Consider the following 22,280-nt stretch of genomic DNA (forward strand, 5'->3'; position numbering starts at 1 on the left):
GGAATGGAAGCTTATGTAAGCTCTCTCTCCTTTGCTCTTCCTCCCATCTTTTACAGATGTACACGCATTTGTAGTCACTGATATACATCACCGTCCTCTTCAATCCACAAGTCCTGTTTCTTCTATCCCCTAAATGTCTTTGGAACTCATTCATTGATTTCTTCTCTTTTTTTATTTAAAAAAATATTTTTTTTCAATGCCGAGAATTGAAGTCAGGGCCTCCTCACACATGCTCTAGGCACATGCTCTGACACCGAGGCACTCCATGACCTTACCCATCCATCTCTCTTCATCTCCATGGTGCAGCTTCATGACTCTCACTTGTACTCATATAGTCTTGAGAGCAACTTCCTCGTCTACTCTCTCCTTCCATTCTCTACACAGAAGCCATTTTTTAAAAATCTACACAGATAGTTGTCCTATATTAAAACCTCTCTACATCTCCTGTTTCATTTGTGATTAAGGCCAAATCCTTGGCACTGACAGGCTACCAGACCCTGAACAGTTGGCTCCCATTTCTCCTCCTGCCTCCTCTCCTGCCCTCTGCCTGACCAGTTGCTGGGCTTCATGTGCTCCCTGATGTGTTTGCAAGCTGAGGTCTTCTACCATGCTGTTTCCACTGTGGGGGGCGGTAGGTGCTCTCTCCTCACCTACCAGGACCTCCCACTCCCACTTCGGGTTTGGGTCAATTCATCCTCAGAAATGCAGCAGAGAGCAAAGCCTGGAGACCCCTGGGGCCTGCCAGAGGAGGCTTGTCTGAGAAGATGATCTCAGAGCTGCCTTTCGCAGAGCACCAGCTCCCCAGAAACTAATGCACTATGACCTGCACAGGATGTCACAGACTAGAAGTTGGTTTATTATCAAACTCCTGAGCTTAGACTAAGAGAGCAGTGTCTGACACATAGAGTCAGGAACAACCTAAAGACCAGGTAGAAACCAAGGCTGTTGCTTTTGTAGGTCAAGGTGACACAGCTCACCTTGAATTTTGCCTATAGTATCCATACCTGTCCTGCATGGTGAGAGGCCAAAGAGTCATTATCTGCGGCAAGCTAAGGATCCCTGGTTAACATGAGGACACTGCAGGTAGAGTGTCCTGATGGGGACCATTCTAGGGAGCTCAGTAAACCTCACATTAGCTCAAGCTTGTTGCATCTTGTAAGTGGTGTGACAGACTTTTCCCTAATTCCCCAGAAAGGGCCCCATCCCCTGTCATATCTCAGCATTTGCACATCTCCCTTGCAACACACGTCACTCTTTGTAGTATTTACTCTATGTCTATCTTCCCTGGCAGGCGTCAATTTCAAGAGAGTACAGCAGCCCTGTTCATAACATGCTGTGGGTCCTGATGTCTATTTGATATATGGGAATGGAGGTAATCTATTTCATTACAGGGCCTTGTATATTATCTTAACTTGAAATACACTCAGTAAATCTTCATTGACTTGAACTTCTCACCATAGCCCTTAGAAGAAAGGGTTTCTCATAGGCCCAGAGGGTGACCAACTCTGGGGCTGAGTGTGTGTAAATGCACAAGCAACTGCAATTGCAGTGAGAGGAGAGGTGCTCAGCAGCCAAGAGAAGCGAGCTCAGACAGTCTTGCACCGAGGCAATGCCAGCGAGCCCCAAACAAAGGCACACAGTGGTTCTCCACCATGACTTCTTTAAGCCCTTGAAAGTCTTGATATCCACTCCATCCACTCCATCAAGTTAAATGTCACTAATTTTTTAGTAGATTTCTTATGAGCTACCCATTCAACATAATTGGAGGAAAACCTGTTGTGAACACTTGGAAATAACTTTCAATTGAATAATGCAAGTCTAAACTTGCTTAAGCTGGGCATGGTCAGGCAGTCCTGTGATCCCAGCTCTTCAGGAGGCTGAGGCAGAAGGATCCTGAGTTCAAAATCAGCCTGGACAAGTTAGCAAGATCCTGTCCCAAGAAAATAAGCAAGTAAGTAAGGAAATAACTTTGCTTAGACACAGGAACTAATCGGCACTGTTTGAGAACTCTCCTCACTGTTTCTACCAGTCATTACATGAAGACTGTTTGCCACATCATTCCACAGGTCCAGAGGTGCTCTGCTTGGGGGTGGGGGTGGGAGGGAGAGTTTAAACCCCTTACCTGCTGCCAAACCAGCTGCCACACAACATGGGTTCTTTGGAATCTTCTTCCTTTTCAAAGCAATATTCTGAGAGAAGAAAAAGTCATAAATTATAATTTTTTAAAAAGCACTAAAATAAAAAAGAGCAGTAAATACACCCAATTACTTTTGAAAACAGACGATTCTGAATTCTCTAAAACCATCAAAGTTGGTGTGCAGAGAGGAACTGAGTCTTAAGCCCTCAGAAAAGAGCAAGAGAAAAAGAGGGAAAGGAAGAATATACACACAACAGTGAATGAGCCAGGGACCAACCCAGGGCAGGGCCAGGTGAGGTGGGGGTAGCAGAAGGGGCTGGGCACAGACTCTGTCCTTAACCAATGCAAAAAGAGTGTAGCCACTTGAGATTCAGGACACATGGAGAAGTTATAGGGTTGACTTCAGTGTGCACAAGGTGGGCACAGAAAGAAATATTGAAGATTCTTGAGGAGTAGGTTTGGAAGTTGCTGATTCCTTTTGACCAAATCCAGGCATTGCGAACACTTCTGCAAAAGTGGGGATATAGCTCAGTTGGTAGAGTGCTTGCCTTACATGCACAGGCCCTGGGTTCAATCCCCAGCAGCATCAAAAAAAAAAAAAAAAGCCATGATGAAGCAGTATGCTGAGATCTAACTGGCAGGGGATAGAGTGGACACAGCTCTTGTGGGTGTGGCTTCGGGTTTTTCCTTCTCTAGGAAAATCCCAAAGATGAGGAAATTCTTTAAGAAACCTATCTTCATTCCTCAGAAAACGTGGAATGGAACCACCATCTGACCCAGTTATTCCACTCCTCAGTATATATTCAAAAGACTTAAAAACATCATACTACAGGGATGCAGCCACATCTATGCTTATAGCAGCTCAACTCACAATAGCCAAGCTATGAAAACAACTTAGGGGTCCTTTAATGAAAGAATGGATGAAGAAAATGTGATATATATAACACAATGGAATATCACTCAGCCATAAAGAAGAATGAAATTACGGCATTTGCTGATAAATGGATGGAACTGGAGAATACCATGCTACGTGAAAGAAGCCAGTCCCCAAAATCCAAAGGCCAAATGTCCTCTCTGATTTGTGGATGTTAACCCAAACAAGGGAGGTGGGTGAAGGGGGAATAATAGAAACCCATTGGATTAAACAAAGGGGAAAAAAGGGAAAGAGAGAGGGATAGGAATAGAAGAGATAGTAGAATTAATCAGTCATAACTTTCCTGGACTTGTATTTAAATACATGACCAGAGTAACTCTGCATCATGTACAACCACAAGAGTGGCATCCTAAATAGAATAAGTTATAATATATGTATGAATAATCTGCCAAAATACATTCTACTGTCATGTGTAACTAAAAAGAACAAATAAAAAAATAAAACCTATCCTTAAGTGAGACCCTGGATGGATGAAGCCCTCCCTTGTTCCTAAGAGCAAACTTTGCAGGGTGGCATGAGTGGGGATCAATAGAAATTAACTACGCACAAAGGAGTGAAAGGTGGGATATTTACCATTAGCTTCAAAGTTGTGGGTACAGTTGGTCCTGATACATTTCTGGTTCAGATTTCCCATGAAGAGCTGCTGACCTACCAGGGCAAAGATGCTGAGGCAGAAGAGGGTGAGGACCATCACGTCAACAAGCTTCTTCACAGAGCGCAGCAAGGCCCCCACAATAACCTTCAGACCTGAGGAGGAGGACAGGTGAGGGTGGAGCTCCTCCCACTCCAGGCCAGACCTGGCCGGGAATAAGGTGGGAACAACCCTGGAAACTGTCAAATTGTGCAGTGGAGTTGGAAAGTGGCCTAGCCTGGGACCCTGATGCCTTGGTTCTTGTTCCAGCTCTATGTAGCAGACTGCATGTGTCACGGAGGCCCTCCACCACTCTGCTCTACACATTTACCCTGCCTTCTGCCTGCCTCAGGGCTGCTCTAAGGAGCAAATGAAGAGGTACTGAGCAGAAGCATCTCTCCCCCACACCTCTCTCTCTCTCTCTCTCTCTCTCTCTCATTCTCTCTCTCACACACACACAGTCTCGACTTGATGAGTCATGAAGGCCCTCCACAGCAGGAGAGACTGCAACAGGGACAGGTAGACCTGTACGTAACACTTTGTAGTCACTACCTGCCATCAAGGTATATGAGATGCCAAGAGACAGAGCTAAACTGGGGTAGAGGGAGCAGAAGCAGAGCTTTGTCTGGACCCAAATAATGAGGATGTCACTGTGAGCAGGAATAACTCAGATTACCATCTGCAACAGGAGTTTATTTTCATTCATTCAAGAAATATTGACTAAATACCTATGTCCGTGGAACATTCAGTGTGCCAAGATGGGGGAGGGGAATAGGAAAGACAGCAGAATGAAATGGACATAACTTTCCTGTGTTCATATGTGAATGCACAACCAGTGAAACTCCACATCATGGATGACCTCAAGAATGAGATTCTTATTAGAATCAGTTATGCTCCATGTATGTGGAACATGTCAAAATACACTCTACCATCATGTGTATCTGAAAAGAACAAATAAAAAAATTGTGGGAATGAATATATAAAAAAATATATAAATAATACCTAGTGGGCACATTTACATTATAGAATTACTTTTTTTCTTTAAAAAAATATAGGACATAATTTTGCATGATGCTGATAAATGTTTAAAATTGGCTCTCCAAGCAGAGGATAGGGAAAACCCTGGTCTATATCTTTTAAGTGTTTCCTCATTTGCAAATTTTGTGGTAGAAATACCAATTCTCCTTCACCTTCATGGCAGGTTTCAAGTTACAAACATGATGCCCCTGGAGGCGGAGTTGCTCCTGCAAACCTCTGAGTCGTGATCTTTGCTCTTTTTTATTTTAAGGTATAAGTAGTTTTATTTTTCCATTTTTTATTGGTTGTTCAAAACATTACAAAGCTCATGATATATCATCTTTCATACATTTGACTCAATTGGGTTATGAACTCCCATTTTTACCCCAAATACAAGTTGCAGAATCACATCGGTTACACATCCACATTTTTACATAATACCATATTAGTGACTGTTTTATTCTGCTACCTTTCCTATCCCCTACTATCCCCCCTCCCCTCCCCTCCCATCATCCCTCTCTACCTCATGTGATCTTTGCTCTTAAACAGCCGGAGAGATAAACTTCATTGCAATGTGTGGAATCACTCCAAGTGACACAATTTTAATTTAATGAATGACAAACTCAAAGATAGAGGGAGTGAGAATACATGGAAGCATCCAGCAGGAGGCCAAGCTCACCTGATGAACTTCTCATAGCTCTGAAGTCACATGGGGAGGAGCTATGAAGCCATAAGGCCACCCCAGTTCAACTCCAAGTGCCGCCCAACCCAAAGTTACCACAGTTCAGCTGAACCAGATTTTAATCCATAACAAATGGCTTGGGTCTTCTGCAAAGCAAGACATTTAGATGAAAGATGGGATGCCTGAATAATTTTTACATGGTCCCATTACTTTCAAAAAGCATCCAGAGATCTCAGAGTGCTTCATGGGCCAAAGGGAAGAGCGTATGCATCTGCTCAGAAGCTGAATGGCCAACTCTGCTAAATGACTACTTGAGTATATGTTTAACCTGTATAAAAATGGGAGGGGCTCAAATCCTGCAGAAGTCACTTAAGATCCAAGTCCTAGTCAACAAAAGTAGAAGAAAATGAGGAGGAATGAATTCTACATAAGCGTCCTCTGGCTGCCAGTTTCTTTATCATGATGCAGTTGCTTTTCTGAAGTCAAGAAATAACCACTGCCTCTGGTTTTAAAGGATCCAAATTACCTGGGGTTTAGGTACTGGGGATAAATGGTGGAGTTTACGTCTGTGTAATTAGCACACTGGATGGTTTCCATAGTTTTCATAGATTGCCAAAGCTGCAGATAGGAGAGAACAGAAGGAAAAGGAAGAAGGATGGGGAAGAGGATTCCAGAGGGGAAAGAGTTTGAAATAAATTTTTTGTTTGTTTTGGAAAAAGGAAGGGGCCAGTAGGGTAAAGGGGAAAGAGGAAAAGGCTGTGCTATAATAACCTCATTTTTTAATAAACCAAAATTTATATTCATAACCAACTCTGGCTCTCTCCTGATTCACAGAGCCAAAGCACCCTCCTCACCTGGCTTCCAGAGGACCATCTATGGTTTCCCTCCCACTTCATTCGCGTCTCCTGCTCATCTCCTTTGCCGGTTCCTCCTCTTTTCCCTCCCTTTTAAAGTTGTGGTAATCTGGGGTTCAGGCCTTGGGTCTCCATCTGAGCCCATCCCTTAGTGATCTCAGCAGATTTCATGGCTTTAAATACCATCTATAGGCTCAAGATTCTCAAAATATAGCTCCAGTCAGACTGTCCCCTGGAATTCCAGATTCATGTACCTGATTGCCTGTTTGAGACTTTCACTTGGATGTCTCCCAACATCTCAATCACAGCACATCCAAAACCTCTCCCCTCCAGACCCACTCCTCTTACAGTCTTCTCTATCCCGGTCAATGACAGCTCCATGTGTCCACTCAGGCCAAAACTTTAGCATCCTCCTTCCCGCCTCTCTTTTGCCCACACCACACATACAATCAACCTGTCAGGAACTCCCTGTGGCTTCTACACTCAAATTTATAGACTCTGAACACTGTCTACCAACTCTATGCCCAGCACCTGACCTGAAGTATCACTGTCCCTTGCTTGAAAGATGGCCACTTGTGCCACTTTGGGTTCTGAGAAACAGACGCTCTGGGATCAGGTGTGCAAGAGATTTCTTGAGGAGAAATGCCTGTGAAAGGGGACAGAGAGGGAGCAGCAGGGACAACCTTTGGACTCCATGTAGCCCTTGAAATCTAAGAAAGGAGAAAAGAAGTGGGATTGGATAGGAAGAAACTCAGTGCTGCTGATGAGTCTCAGCCAGAGGCTGGGGCACCCTGAGCCGTGAGAGGATCCCAGATCCTTCAGGAGTGGGCCACAATTAGCACCCCCGCCAAGCAGCGCAAGCCGGATCTTGGCATGAGCATGGATGCAGTGGTGACTCCAGAGGGGTGACAGCTGGGACTTTAGTTAATTGTGCTCCCTGCAGCAGGAGATGAGAAGCATATTTCCATGGTAACCACCATGCCTTTCTCCCTAGTTTCCTGCCTCTGTGGCTCCCTACATTCTATTCTCTACCGGACAGTTCCCATCTCTTCAGAGCCAGACCCAAGTCCTCCCCATGCCTCTGAGCCTCCCCTTCACTTCTGTGACTCCCAACTCCACCTGGCCCCTCACTCACCTTGTTCCAGCCCCACCCACAACCTTGCTGTTCCTCTGCCGCAGTCTGGCTGGGCACAATCAGGAGCCACTTGTCAAAAGAAACTAACTTTATTTTTTGAACCACACACTCCAAACAAAACAGCTCCTCAGGAAAAACCTTCAGAGCCCAACTGCCACCACCGGCTTCCCACAAGCCTCTCTCACAACCACAAGCCTCTCCACCTCCCACAATCCTCCTGCTCTTGAGGCCGATTGGCTGGGTCACGTGGGCGGAGCCAAAAAAGTCCCCCAATGAGCAGCCTCATAGTCTGAAAAGGCAGGGAAACAGCCCAATGAGTATCACCGCAGAGGAGCCAATCAGCTACAAGTTGCTGGGGCCGCTGTGAGCCAATCATCAGCCGGCTGCTGGAAGTTTGTTGGCAGCTGGAAGTTTGCTGGGGCCCCTTCGGCTGTGGCTCTCAACAGTTCCTCCATCTTTGCTCCGGCTAGTTCCCATCTTGGAAACCCTCTTTCCAATATATCCCTTTATGTTCCTCCTCTCCGCCTTCAAATTTTTGCTTACCTCTCACCTTCTCAATGACACTGACCACTCCTAAGTTACAATCTGCTTCCCCTAACCTTTGTGACTTCCCATAGCCCTTGTGATGTCTAAATTTCCTTTTTACCTTCCATGGCACATAGCAGGTTCTGACATGCTCCAAAATTTACTTATTATGGTTATGGTCCCGTGTATGTCTCCCCACTCCCAACTCTAGACCATGTACTGTATGAGGGCAGGGGGCTTTGTTTTCTCACGGGTAGATCTTAAGCATTCTAGCATAGCATCTGGACAGATATATAATTATGTCGATAATTATTGATTGAACAATCAAATAAAAGTGTCCAGCCAGGTTTGTTTGATTCTAGTTTCCATGATGACATTTTTTAAATTTTTAAAGATAAAAGAACACTCTCTACGTGCCTGTGTTGAAAGTCAGAGTGACTTACCTGAAACTACTGAAATTGCCTTCAAAGCTCTGAACACTCGGAAGGTACGCAGGGACAACAGATTGATTTTTTTAAATGGAAAATAAGATGCAATCCTGCAAGACAGAACACAGGGTTAGCCTGGGCTTGCTCAGTCCGGCAGCTGCATGGATCGTCTCCACCAAGGCCAGAGGAAGCACAGCCTGGGGCTTGCACCCACCTATGGGAAATCCACAACCTAACCTCCCAGCACCACTATCATCACAGAACCTGGCAACATCCCTGATCATTGCTGTGGACCACAACCTGCCCAGGAGCCTCTTCTTAGCTAATCTTTACACACAGACACAGATGAGGCCACATGCATGGACAATAGAAATCTTCACATTTACTGACTGATTGCTAAATTCCAGGCACCAGTGTACTTTGTTAAGGTCTCCCAGTCCCTCCATGGCCAAATCTGGATGTGAACCCAGGCTGTCTGTCTTCAGAGTCTACACTCAACTGTTGGGTTTTACCAACTTTCAATGACTAAGAATACATCAATATTGAACTTCAAACACAAAACTCTGAAAATAATCACACCTTCCTCTAAGGGCTTTTGGGAACCATGAGTAGGAAAATAAATGCAAAGTACTAAACACAATGCCTGGCACAGACACATAATGTTAGGTTAATAGTTGTTGTGTTAGGTTAATAGCAATGAGATGTTACTTTTCTTATTTTTTTTTAATATTGCTGACTCCATCTCATTATTTAGTGCCACATCAGTATCCTCACCTTCAGGAAGAACTTCAACCATCACCTCCTGCCATGCACAGAAATTAACACAAGTGGACCAAGGAAATAAACATAAAAACAAAAATTATGAAACTTCTATAAGTAGCCGGGCATGGTGGTGCACACCTGTAATCCCATTGGCTTTGGAGGCTGAGGCAGGAAGATTACAAGTTCAAAGCCAGCCTCAGCAACTTAGTGAGGCCCTAAGCAACTTAGTGAGGCCCTAAGCAACTTCGTGAGGCCCTGTCTCTAAAAATATATGTGTATCAAAAAGTGACTCCCTGATTAAGCTCCCCTGGATTCAATTCCCAGTACCAAAAATAAATAAATAATTAAACTTCTATAAGTAAATGTGGGTGAAACTCTTTGTGACCTCCCAGTAGCCAGAGATAAATTTTAGAGTCCTTCCTTCCTCCCATATGCTCTGATAGTTCTATAGATGCAGAGCCCCTATCTCAGATTGTAATGGTCACTACTTGTCCATCTCCCTCTCTAGACTGTGAGCTTCATGAAGTTGAGAATCATGCTTTTTTTTTTCATTGTTATCAACACATATCTGGCCCAGGGCTTGGCCCATAAGAGACTGATGTGGGGGATTATATGGCATGAATGGCTGAATGGAGAAGAATAGGAGGATTGGTATAGGGTTTGTGCCTTCCAGCCTCCAGCCAACTGGGGGCACCACACTGTTCAGGGCCAATCACCACTACACTCGGAGCTCTAAGCATTATCGAGCCACCTCAGCCATTCACATGGATCCACACAGAGCCTGGAGAGAAGCAGAGGGACTTCTTTCCCACCCCAAGTCTCCAATAAAAATTTTAAACATCTTACGCTGTTCCAATGACAATGGAGTCCAGCCAGTTCCACGGATCTCGAAGGAAAGAGAACTCATCCAGGATAAAACCTCTTGCCAATATTTTTATCACGGCTTCCAAAATATAAATCGCAGTGAAGATGTATCTATAAAACAAGTCATCCAGCACACGAGGGAGCATGATAAGTGATGGGAAAAGCAAGGAGTCCATCTGTCTTATCTGGCCTTGGTATTTTATTTCATTTTAATGTGATGTTTAATATTTGGGTCTATAACAAATCAGAGTTCAGAAAGCCAAGCTCTTCAAGCAAATTCTAGTTTTTAGAATTCTAGTATTTAGTATTTAGGCTTTCAATGTCTGGCTACTCTTCAGTGTCTGGCTCAATGGCTATCTTCTTAAGGATAGTGTCAGCCAACATGGGCCCTAGATCTGGAGGTTATAGTTTGTCATTACCATTCTAGAGCTGTCACTCTGGCATACAGAAAGGGACAACTGTGAGGGAACAATGAAGAGAGCCTATGACCAGGCAAAAAACTGGGTCTTCCCACATCCTGTACTCATGGATTGGAAGATTTCATATTGTTAAAATGTCATACTATCCAAAATGAGCTACAGATTCAATGCAATCCTTACGAAAAAGCCAATATCAATTTTTTTGCAGAAATATAAAAATCTATTCTAAAATTCATATGGAATTTCAAGGGCCCTGAATAGCCAAAATAATCTCCAAAAAACCAAACAAAGTTATAAGTCTCCAACTTGCTTTTGTTAAAATTTATTGCAAAGTTACGGTAATCCAAATGGTGTGGTATTGACATAAAGACAGACATATAGACCAATGGAATAGAATACAGAGTTCAGAAAAAAACCCTTAATATCTATGTTCAAATGATTTTCAATAGAGTGCCAATACTCCTTACTGGAAAAAAATACCATCTTTCAATAAATGGTGTTGGGAAGACTTAACATCCATAGCAAAAGAATTAAGTTAGACCCTTATCTTACCCTCTATACAAAAATTAACTTGATATGGATTAAAAACCTAAGTGTAAGACCTGACAAAAGTTCATGGAAGAAAATACTTGTAAATAATATATCTGATCATGGGTTAATATCCAGAATATAGCCTATAGCTCAACAACAAACAAATTAAATAACCCAGTTAAAAATGGACAAAGGAAACAGATGTTTCTCCAAAGATGACATACAAACATCCAACAAATATATGAAGAGATGCTTAACACCACTAATTATTAGAAAATGCAAATCAAAACCATAGCGATCAGCATCCACTTATCAGAGAGAATACTTGGGCTTTGGTTCTCTCTGATAAGTAGATATTGATCCAAAACAGGGAGGGGGGAGGCATGAGAATAATGGAGGAATTTTGATTGGGCAAAGTGGGGGAGGGTATATGGGGACAGGAAAGTTGGTGGAATGAGATGGACATCATTACCCTAGATACATGTAAGACTGCACATAGGATGTGATGCTACATCATTTACAACCAGAGAAATGAAAAGTTGTGCTGCAACTGCATACAATGAATAAAAACGCATTTTGCTGTCATATGTACCCAATTAAAATTAACTAATTAATTATTTTTTTAAAAGCCATAGCAAATATTACCTCACACTCATTAGGATGGCACTATTAAAAACAATTTTAAAACTAACAAGTTTGGTAAGGATGTGGAGAAATCAGAACCCTGAGGCACTGTTGATGGGATTGTAAAACAGTATAGAAGTTCCTTAAAAATTAAAAATAGGCCTGTAATAAAATCTGCAATCTCTTTTCTGGGTAGATACAAAAGAATTGAAATCAAGGTCTCAAAGAAATAGCTGCATGCTCACATTCATAGCAACATCAACATCCCAGAGGTGGAAGCACCCAAAGATCCTTCTTGATGAATGAACGAACAAACTGTGGGACATACATGTGATGGCATACTCATCAAACTTAGAGAGGAAGAAAATTCTGTCACTTACCTACAACATGGATGAAACTTGAGTCATTATGTTAAGTCCAAATAAGCCAGTCACAAAAGGACAAATACTGTACAATTCACTTATATGAGGCACCTAGAGTGGTTGCCAGGGGCTGGAGGAAGGGTGGAATGGGGAATTGATGTTTCTTGGGAATAGAGTTTCAGTTTTAAGAAAAGAATTCTGGAGATGGATGCTAGTAATGTTGTGCAGTAAGATGAATATATACTTAATTCCATTTAAATGCACACTTAAAATGGCTAATGTGGTACGTTTTATATTGTAGATGTTTTACCACAATTTAAAAAAAAATACTGAGTCTTTCATTTTCTTTGCTAATTTCTACATCATGTTTTACTCTCTAACTTTCTTCCGCTACCTCCCAAAAGAACCCCCCCACCCCCCTTTCCTTTTATTTTCTTTTCCAGTGCAAGGGATTAAACCCAAGGATGCTTAACCACTGAGCCACATCCCCAACTCTTTTTTATATTTTATTTATAAACAGGGTCTTGCTAAGTTGCTTAGGGCCTTGCTGGGATTATAGGCATGTGCCACCACACCCAGCTCTCTGTTACTATAATTGCAAACTGTCAAAAATGCTGAGTCTACACACACACACACACACACACACACACTTTGGGAACTGAAGCAATCAATTCAATCAAACAGCCTGTTGGTTCCAAGTAAAAGAAGTGTGCCTTTCCTGGCAGAATATCTAGCTACGAATAAACTAAAGGAACAGGTCTTAGCAACCTGAAAAATCCAAAGCAGCCAAATATAAAAGCAGAAATGGTCACGAGGCTGCCACAGGCAAGAGTTCTCCTCTGTTTCAGCCTTTTCTGAGCTGCTCATCTTTTGGTGACAAATTAACACATCAGATTAAATAATGTCTGCCCTGAAATAGCTTTTAACTTCAAGTGTGATTTACAAAGGTATAGATAGTTTTGGGGGAAAAAAAGGTTATAATTACAGATTTATGGGATTTTGCAAGTCCTCATCTAAATCTAAAGCAAATGAGACAGCAGCCCTAAGCTGCCACTTTTACCTGACCATTTTTCTCCCATGTCTTGTACCCCACTGATCTCCTTTCTAACTCATGCTTGACCAGGAAGACCAAGATGACATCCAACACAGAGTAGAGGCATGCCCACCAGCAAGATGCTGCAGGCCTCTTTATCTGAGGATATTTTTGATGGCCTCCTCCCACACCCACTTTCAGGCAGTCACTGCCTGACCCAGTGCTGCTAGGGAAAGTGGCAGCTATATGCTCACCCCTGGCCCTGCCTTGCTGCTTCCCCACAGATAGACAAAGGCTCTTTCCTCTCTCTGCCTTATGGGTCTCTCAGTGGTGAAAACAACCTTAGAGCAAATTAGCTTCCAGTTGGACCACTGCTTCCCGTAAAGAGAGCTCATTGCACCTCACCACAAGTGCTGGGCAGGGCAAACCACTGCTGTGGGAGCGCTGTCTCCTCTGCAGGTCCTGCTCCGCTCACCACCACAGCTTCCAGGGAAGTTGCAGTAAGCAGCCAGCTGCATCATCCACACTCTCAATCAGTTCCTAGCATGACAGCAAATCTGACCATGTTCCCCAGTGATGCTGACAGGATGGTCTCTATTCCCAGGAAATCCATGAGCTTCCCAAGGCACAGTCCCTAATCTGACTGGCCTTTAACCAGATTCCAAGTCCCACTCAGCAGCAGAGAGGGATCCATAGAAGACCCATGCAAGTGGGAGGAGAATTCCCTGGAGACAAAGAGACCAGATCACACCTAGAAGTCAAAGCCTGACCTCTCACTCATGCCCCAGAAACCACTAGAATTATATAAAGGAGACCAGATGCAGCCCAGAAAAATGAGAGTGTGAAAATGACTGGACATTGCCTTCCCAAATTCTCATTATAAACCTGTGGAACCATCTGATAATAAAAGCACTCTTTAAACATGTAAGTGAGAATAAGCATCACCCAGATTCTGGTGGGAAAGTCTCCAGTGATCAACTCATCTTTCCCAGGAGCACCCAACCTCGCTCACATAAGCCCTTTCCTGAGGATAGTGCATCTTTTCACTAGTGCCTCCAAGGTCTGGGAGTCCTCAGTTCCACTCCTGCATGAGGCATTAACAGGAGCCAGACAGATCCCATGTCATACCTCTAACATGGATGTTTTTGTACCTATGTACAAAACCAAGTCCCTTGAGCCTGAGACAGTAAATGAGTCATGGCCTTGATAATCTTGTAAATGTTAGATGAGCATTCCATTCACAAGATGCTTCTTACATATGCCTACACCTGAGTGGGTCTCTGATTACTAGAGGATCTGAAAGAGAAGGGTAACTAATGTGAGGGAAGTGGTGCAATACTTAAAAGTTGCCAAGTACAACTTCAAGAGTATGACTATCAACATCCCCGAAAAGGCATCTGCAAGGAACTGAGTCAAAAAACAAGGAAAAACAAAAAAATACAAAAGACATTTAGAAGGTATTAAAAATTAAAATGTCACACATTAAACTCTATGAGACAAAGTTTTACCAAAAAAAAAAAGCGTGACTCCTGCAAATATTTTTATTATTTGCAAACAGAAGAAAAATGCATGAATTAAACATTCAAAGTCATATTTTAGAAAACACTAAATCCTAATGAATGTATGATGAAGAAAACCAAAGAAGGTGGAAGAAAAGATAAATTGTGTTGTAAAATCAAGTTTAAGAGCCAGTTTTAGAAGAATACAAACAACTGGCAAATCCCTGGGAAATTGAATCACACACAAAAAAGAATGCCCATGAACATAATGATAGATGAGAAAAGGGATATAGCAAAATATTCTGAAGAATTATAAAGTTAAATAAAGCCCAATTACCTAAGAAAAATGAAAAAGCTATTAATAAACTAATCCCTTCCCATTCTAATTCCTTATATCCTATCTCACCCCCAGAAAAAAGATTTGAAAACACAAGTTATTTTACTGAATAATTCTCCCTCTCTCCACACTTCAGAATGGCTCGTTGCCATGCTTTAGAAAGTATTCCAAGACACAGAAAATATGGGAAGTCGTCCAAATCATAAAGAGAGAGAGAGAGAGAGAGAGAGAGAGAGAGAGAGAGAGAGAGAGAGAGAGAAAGCAAATACGACAACAAAGAGGACAGAGAAACAACCTAACAGAATTTCTGGGACAGTATAAAGGTAATTCTAAGAGGAAAATTCGCAGCATTGAGCACCTACATTAAAACAGAAAACCAGAAAGATCCCAAAATAAGCAATCTAAAGTTACACATCAAGGACCTAAAAAAAGGGAAGAACAAACTAATTACAAAATCAGTTGAAGACAGGAGACAATTAAGATCAGAGCTAAAATTGAAAATATATAGCTTAATAGAAAAATATAAAAGATCAATGCAACAAAGAATTGGTTCTTTGAAGAGATTTATAAATAAGGTGGATAAGCCCTTAGCCAAACTAAGCAAAAGAAAAAGAAGACCCAAATCAATAAAATTAAAGATGAAAAATGAGATATTACCACAGACACTTCTGAAATCCAGAGGATCACTGGAAACAATTTTGAAAATATAAACTCTGATAAATTGGAAAATCTAGAAGACACTGACAAATATTTAGACACATTTGATCTACCTAAATGGAACCCTGAGGATATAGAAAAACCTGAACAAACCAATATCAAACAATGAGATCAAAGTAGCAATTGAAAATATTCCAACAAAGAAAAGCCCAAGGACCATATAGATTCTCAGCTGAGTTCTACCAGATCATTAAAAAAGAACTAATGCCAATCTTCCTCAAATTATTCCATGAAGTAGAAAGGAAGGAAACCTCCAAAATGCATTCTTTGCAGCCAATATCACCCTGATATCCACACCAGACAAAGCCACATCAAGGAAAGAAAACTTCAGGGAGATTTTCAAGATGGCGGAATAAAGGAGGTCACTTTTCTGGCTGCACCATGGAATGAAACCAAGAAAGCAGAAAGGCAGCTTTCAGCAAAGTGGGTGAACAACAACAACAAAACAAACAAACAAACAAAAAAAGCAGGAGGACGTTACTGGAATTTAAAACTGGACATTCAAAGCAGATCGGGGTCTCAGGAGGTTGGATATAATAAAATAAAGAAGAAATCGCCAGCATCCACAGCCACTGCAGTGGCCAGGCTGTAAGCCCCAGACAGAGCAATCCCTTCATGAGCATGGTAGAGGGATAAGGGAATTAAAGGAACTGGCATTTTTAAGAGGCCCGAGGTGTGTCTGGGCATGGAGCACATAGAAATCAAGGACATTCCCTGGCAAACCTGAAGAAAACCAAAGAGGGTAGAAGAAAAGGTAAATTGTGTTTTAAAATCAAACTTAAGAGTTAGTTTTAGAAGAACATAGACATAGGCAAATATTAAAAGAATTTGCAACCTGAAACCCTGCACTTCAGGATATTCTCAATAAAATATTTTATAAAGATGAAATGAAAAAAGGGGGATGGTTAATAGTGAAGGAAGAAACTACACTAAGGGGATAGTCAATCAAAAGACAAACTAACTCACATTAAAAACCAAAAATAAATTCCCAAATGAATGGGAATATAAATCATATCTCAATAATAACCTCAAACATTAATGGCCTAAACTCATCAATCAAAAGACACAGACTGGCAGATTGTATTACAAAAAAAGAGAGACCAAACAATATGCTGTCTCCAAGAGACTCACTTCATAGGCAAAAATATCCACAGACTAAAGGGGAAAAGATGGGAGAAAAAAACATATCATTCACATGGATTGCATAAACGAACAGGAATTTCTATCCTCATGTCAGATAAAGTGGACTTTAAGCCAAAGTTAATCAAAAAGGACAGGGCTGGGGATGTGGCTCAAGCGGTAGCGCGCTCGCCTGGCATGCGTGTGGCCCGGGTTCGATCCCCAGCACCACATACAAAAACAAAGATGTTGTGTCCACCGATAGCTAAAAAATAAATATTAAAAAAAAATTCTCTCTCTCTCTCTCTCTCTCTCTCTCTCTCTCTCTCTCTCTCCTCTCTCACTCTCTAAAAAAAAAAAATCAAAAAGGACAAAGAAGGCCATTTCATACTGCTTTGGGGGAATTATACATCAACAAGACATAACAATCATAAATATTTGTGCCCCAAACAATAGAGCATCCACATACATCAAACAGACCCTTCTCAACTTCAAGAATCAAATAGAGCAATAAACTTTAACATGCCTCTATCACCACTGGATAGACCCTCCAAACAAAAACTACTGTCATGTATAACTAATTAGAACAAATTTTTTAAATAGAGGGAAAAAAGAAGCTATAGAAGGAAAAAATAAAATTGATAATTTAGACTTACCAGACATGTAGAACATTTCATCCATCAATACACTTTCTTCTCAGCAGCACACGGATCCTTCTCTAATATAGACCATGTGATGTACGATATCACATATGTTGGCATACAATGGTAATATTACCTTTATATATTTTTAGCATCTGTAGGGTTATTTTGATAGTTCCCATTGATATTAATTTTTGTGCTTTTGCCTTTTCCTTGATTAGACTTGTTTGATTTTTAACAAATTTTAGCTGTTATAATTTCTTCTCTATTGGTGCTTTACAAATACAACCAGGAAAATGAAAATCAAACCTACATTAAGATTTTATCTTACTCCAGTTAGAACAACAATAATTAAGAGCACAAATAATAAAAAAAAAATGCTGGTGAGGATGTTAGGGAAAAATGTACACTTGTACACTGTTGGGGGAACTACAAATTAGTAGAACCACTTTGGAAAGCAGTATGAAGATTTTTTCAAAAGACTAAGAACAGAACCACCATATGACCCAGCTATTCCACTCCTGGATATTTATCCAAAAGAACTAAAAGTAGCATACTTATAGTGATATAGGCACATCAGTGTTTATAGCAGCACAATTCACAATAGCCAAGTTATGGAACCAGTCCAGGTGCCTGTCAATAGATGAATGAATTAAGAAAATGTGATTTTATATATATATATAATAAAAAAGAATAAAAATATGCCATTTGTTTGTGAATGGATAGAACTGGGTAACATCATGCTAAGTGAAGTAAGCCAGATTCAGAAAGTCAAGGGTCAAATGTTTTCTCTCCTAGGCAGAAGCTGAGAAATAAGGGAGGAAAGGAAAAGATTCCCATGAAAAGAGAAGGAAAATCAATAGGGCAGAGAAAGGTAATTGAGAGGGACGAAAGAGGGACAGGAAAAGGGAGAAACTGCAGAATGAAATTGACCAAATTAGGCAGTGTACATATATTAATATACCACAGTGAATTCCACCTTTATGTATATTTATAAAGCACCAATTTTAAAAAGAATAAATAAATAGAAATAAGACCAGTAGAGCAGAAGAAGGGGAAGAGGGGGAGGGAATAGAAAAGGGAAAGAGGAAGTACTGGGGACTTCAATGAAGTGAATTATATTCCATGCATGTATGATTATGTCAAATGAACCTCACTACTGTATATGACTATAATGCAGTAATGAAAACATTTTTTAAAATGATAAACATTTTATCAAAGATAACCCAAGAATTAGTATGTGTGTGTATAATTTTTTTTATAAATGATAGTTTTATATAATGATAGCAACTAGTTACAAGATATAATAGGGGATAAAGATCATACTTAAAATTATGACAAAAAAATGTAAAATTCACAAACATAACATTTAACAAGAAATTTGGAACCTCTATGTAAAGAAAACCTTAAAGCAAGTCTAAAAGACACAAACGAAGATTTTACTAAATGAAAAGGCATATTCTCAGTGAGTTGAAACCTCATAAAGGCATCAGTTTCTGCTAGGTTAATTTACAAATTTTAACACCATTACAATAAAACTAATCAAGTTGACTATATAATTTAAGTAGAAAAATAAACCAATAGGAACAATAAAGATCCTCAAAGGAGGAACAATGAGAGTGATTTCTAGTGCTACCAGACATTACAACATCAAGCAACCTTAATAGTTAAAAAGTGTGGTCTGGAAATATGAAAATGTTTCATTTTCAGATATGGTGGTGCATGCCATAACATCAGCTACTTAGGAAGCTGAAACAGGAGGATCACAAGTTTGAAGACAGCCTGGGCAATTTACAGAGACCCTGCCTCAAAATGAAAAATTTTTAAAAAGGCTGACATGGCTCATGTAGATGTATCTCAGTGGTAGAGCATCCATGGGTTCAATTCCCAGTACTGCAAAAAAGAAAAGAAAATGCAGACCAATGCAGAGAAGCAATATAAATGCAGAATTAATGTCTCAAATTAGAAGATAAAAGGCAGACTAGTAAATGGATAGGCATCTGGGATGAAATATGGCTTCAGATCAGTTTATCACATTTTATACTTGGATAAATTCTAAATTAGTCAGATATATAAGTTTCTTTTTAAAAAGAAATTATAAAAACACTGTAAAAGGCTATCTTTTCTCTAATTCATGTTTTTGGCAACTTTGTCGAGAATAAGAAGATTGTAGGCATGTGAGTTTGTCTCTGCCTTTTCTATTCTGTTCCATTGGTCTACCTGTCTGTGTTTATGCTGGTACTATGCTGTTTTGTTACTATGGCTCTAGCATAATTTGAAATCGGATATTGTGACGCTTTCAACATTGCTTTTTTTCCCCCTCAGGATTTCTTTGGTTATTCTTGTTCTTTTATTCTTCCACATTAATTTTAAGATTTTGTTTTTCTAATTCTGTGAAGAATGTCACTCATATTCTGATGGGAATTGCACTGAATCTATTAGCCATTGGTATTGAGAAAACTGGATATCCATATGTAGAAGAATGAAACTAGATCCCTATCTCTCACCCTGTACAAAAGTCAACTCAAAGTGGATCAAAGACATCACTATAAGACCTGAAACTTGTCAGGTGTAGTGGTGTACACCTGCAATCTCAGCCACTGGGAGGCTGCAGGAGGAACAGTAAATTCAAGCCCAGCCTCAGCACCTTTATAAAGGCTATCTCAAAATAAAAAATAAAAAGGGCTGTGGATGTGGCTCAGTGGTAAAGCATCCCTGGGCTCAATCCATTGTGCCTACACTCCAAAAAAAAAAAAAAAAAAAAAAAAAAGACCTAAATCTTTACAACCATTAGAAGAAAAAAATAGGGGAAACACTTCAACATATACATGAAGGCAAATATTTCGACTGAGTGCAGGAAAGAAGAGAAAGAATCCATAAATGGAAAGGCATCAAATTAAAAAGCTTCTGCACAGCAAAGGAAACAATTAGCAGAGTAAAAAAGACAACTGGCAGAAACAAGGATGAAATCTTTGCCAGTTACTCTCCCAACAGAGGATTAATATCCAGAACATATAAAGAACTCAAAAAACTCCACATTAAATAATTAAAGAATTCAATCAATAAATGAACCGACCAGGCACTTCTCAAAAGAATCAACACAAATGGCCAACAATTATATGGAAAAAAAAGTGTTCAGCATCTTCAGCCATAAGGGAAATGCAAAGCAAAACTACACGGAGATTCCATCCCACTCCTGTTAGAATGGCAATCATCAAGAATACCAATAATGATAAATGCTGGTGAAGATGCAGGGGAAAAGGAACTCATACACAGATAATGGGAATTTCAGTTAGTACAGCCACTGTGGACATCAGAGTGGAGCTTCCTCAGAAAGCTAAAAATAGAGCTACCACATAATCCAACTACCCCACTCCTTGGTATTTACCCAAAAGAATTAAACTCAGTAAACTCAGCATACTTTAGAGATACAGGCATACCCATATAGTATCACAGCACAATCTACAAGAGTCGAACTAAGGAACCAACCTAGGAGTCCACATTAATAGATGAATGTATAAAGAAAATGTATTCTAATCATACAATAGAGTTTTATTCAGCCATAAATAAGAACAAAATTATGTCATTTGCAGGAAAAATGGATGGAACTGGAGACTATAATTTTGAGCACAATAAGCTAGATTCAGAGAAAATAGTACTATATGTTTTCCCTCATTTGTGGAAACTAGAGGGGGGGAAGGGATGCCATGAAAGTAGAAGGGTGACCATTAGGGTAAAAGGAGGGGTTGAGGGGAAGGGAGGTAAGAGAGGAGGGAGGGTATTGGGGGAATGAAATGGATCAAATTATGTCTTTTTATACATGTGAATATGCCACTGTGAAACCCACCAGTCTGTATAATTTGAGATCATCAATTTTTTTAAATGCACCTTAAGAAAATATGGGAGGATTCTTTATAACTGAAAACTAGAGAAAATCTAACTCTAAGTCAAAATCCGTAAACATAAGAGAAAATTTTGTTGAATTTTACTGCATGGAAAAAAAATTAAGAGATAATTGACTCCTGCTTATGGTGGTGGAGGTGTGAGGAGGTTTGGAAAACCTTTCCACAAATAATGAGTATTAAACTAGATAAAATATATAAGGACCATTATTTGAAAGTCCTCAAAAAGTAACAAAAGTCCAGGTGTAGTAGCCCATGCTTATAATTGCAGCAACTCAGGAGGCGGAGGCAGGAGAATCACAAGTTTGAAGCTAATCTCAGCCACTTAGTAAGACCCTGTCTCAAAATTAAATATACGCGGGGTTCTGTCCTCAGTACTGGAGGCAGGGAGAGGTAGAAACTAAAGAGAAAATCCATTGAATTTATTTATTTGCCTATTTATTTATCATGTGGTACTGGAGATACAATCCAGGTCTTCACACATGCTAGGCAAGCACTCACCACTAAGCTAAACCCCCATCCCAAGGAAACATCCCTTTTAAAGGAAGTTAACTGCATTGCCTAAGAATTATGAAAATGTGTGACTATTTTGGTTGTAAAGTATTTTTCAACTCTCCTGCTCCCTTCTCAGCATGGACAAATGGCTGTAGCCCTAGGATATAAGGTGGCAGAGGATGGGTTTCGGAGCTGTTAGAGAAGATGGAAATTTAGGGAGAAAATCCTGGAAGCAAGAGGGAACAAAACAGAGCCCAGAAAGCAGTGATAAAACATCCTTAAATTGCTAGAAGAAAAATTATCAAGCAAGAATTCTATAGTCAATAAAATTACTTCTCAAAGAAAAGAATACAAAATATAAACATTTTCAGATAGATATAAACTTAGAGAATGTGCTAGAACTGAACCACAAAAACGATTAAAGGAGAATTAAATTGCATCATTTGCTGGTAAGTGGATGGAACTGGAGAACATCATGTTAAGTGAAATAAATTTAAATGTCAGATTTAAATGCCAGATTTAAATGTCAAGAGTCAAATGTTTTCTCTCATACCCAGGAGAGTGAGAAAAGGGGGGAGGGAAAGAAAGGAATTAAAAGGGGATCTCACAAAAAATAGAAGGGAAACCAATGA

General features: G+C 40.3%; 1 protein-coding gene and 1 non-coding gene across 2 annotated transcripts in view; one reads left to right on the forward strand and one right to left on the reverse strand.

Annotated features, from left to right (window-relative positions):
• The window catches only part of Scn11a (sodium voltage-gated channel alpha subunit 11), an 84,847-nt gene that overhangs the window by 56,881 nt on the left and 5,686 nt on the right, over nucleotides 1-22,280 (reverse strand). The window contains exons 4-9 of the mRNA XM_077795667.1: nucleotides 21,685-21,714; nucleotides 18,993-19,000; nucleotides 9,952-10,080; nucleotides 8,359-8,453; nucleotides 3,645-3,818; nucleotides 2,123-2,189 (exon numbers count right to left, since the gene is read on the reverse strand). Of these exons, the coding sequence (XP_077651793.1) occupies nucleotides 2,123-2,189; nucleotides 3,645-3,818; nucleotides 8,359-8,453; nucleotides 9,952-10,080; nucleotides 18,993-19,000; nucleotides 21,685-21,714 (503 nt within the window). The remainder of the gene's footprint in view (nucleotides 1-2,122; nucleotides 2,190-3,644; nucleotides 3,819-8,358; nucleotides 8,454-9,951; nucleotides 10,081-18,992; nucleotides 19,001-21,684; nucleotides 21,715-22,280) is intronic.
• Trnav-uac (transfer RNA valine (anticodon UAC)) lies at nucleotides 2,658-2,726 on the forward strand. The gene has a single exon. It is a non-coding gene; the product is annotated as a tRNA-Val (tRNA).

This window comes from Urocitellus parryii, chromosome 3, assembly GCF_045843805.1.
Source record: "Urocitellus parryii isolate mUroPar1 chromosome 3, mUroPar1.hap1, whole genome shotgun sequence".
NCBI lineage: Eukaryota > Metazoa > Chordata > Mammalia > Rodentia > Sciuridae > Urocitellus > Urocitellus parryii.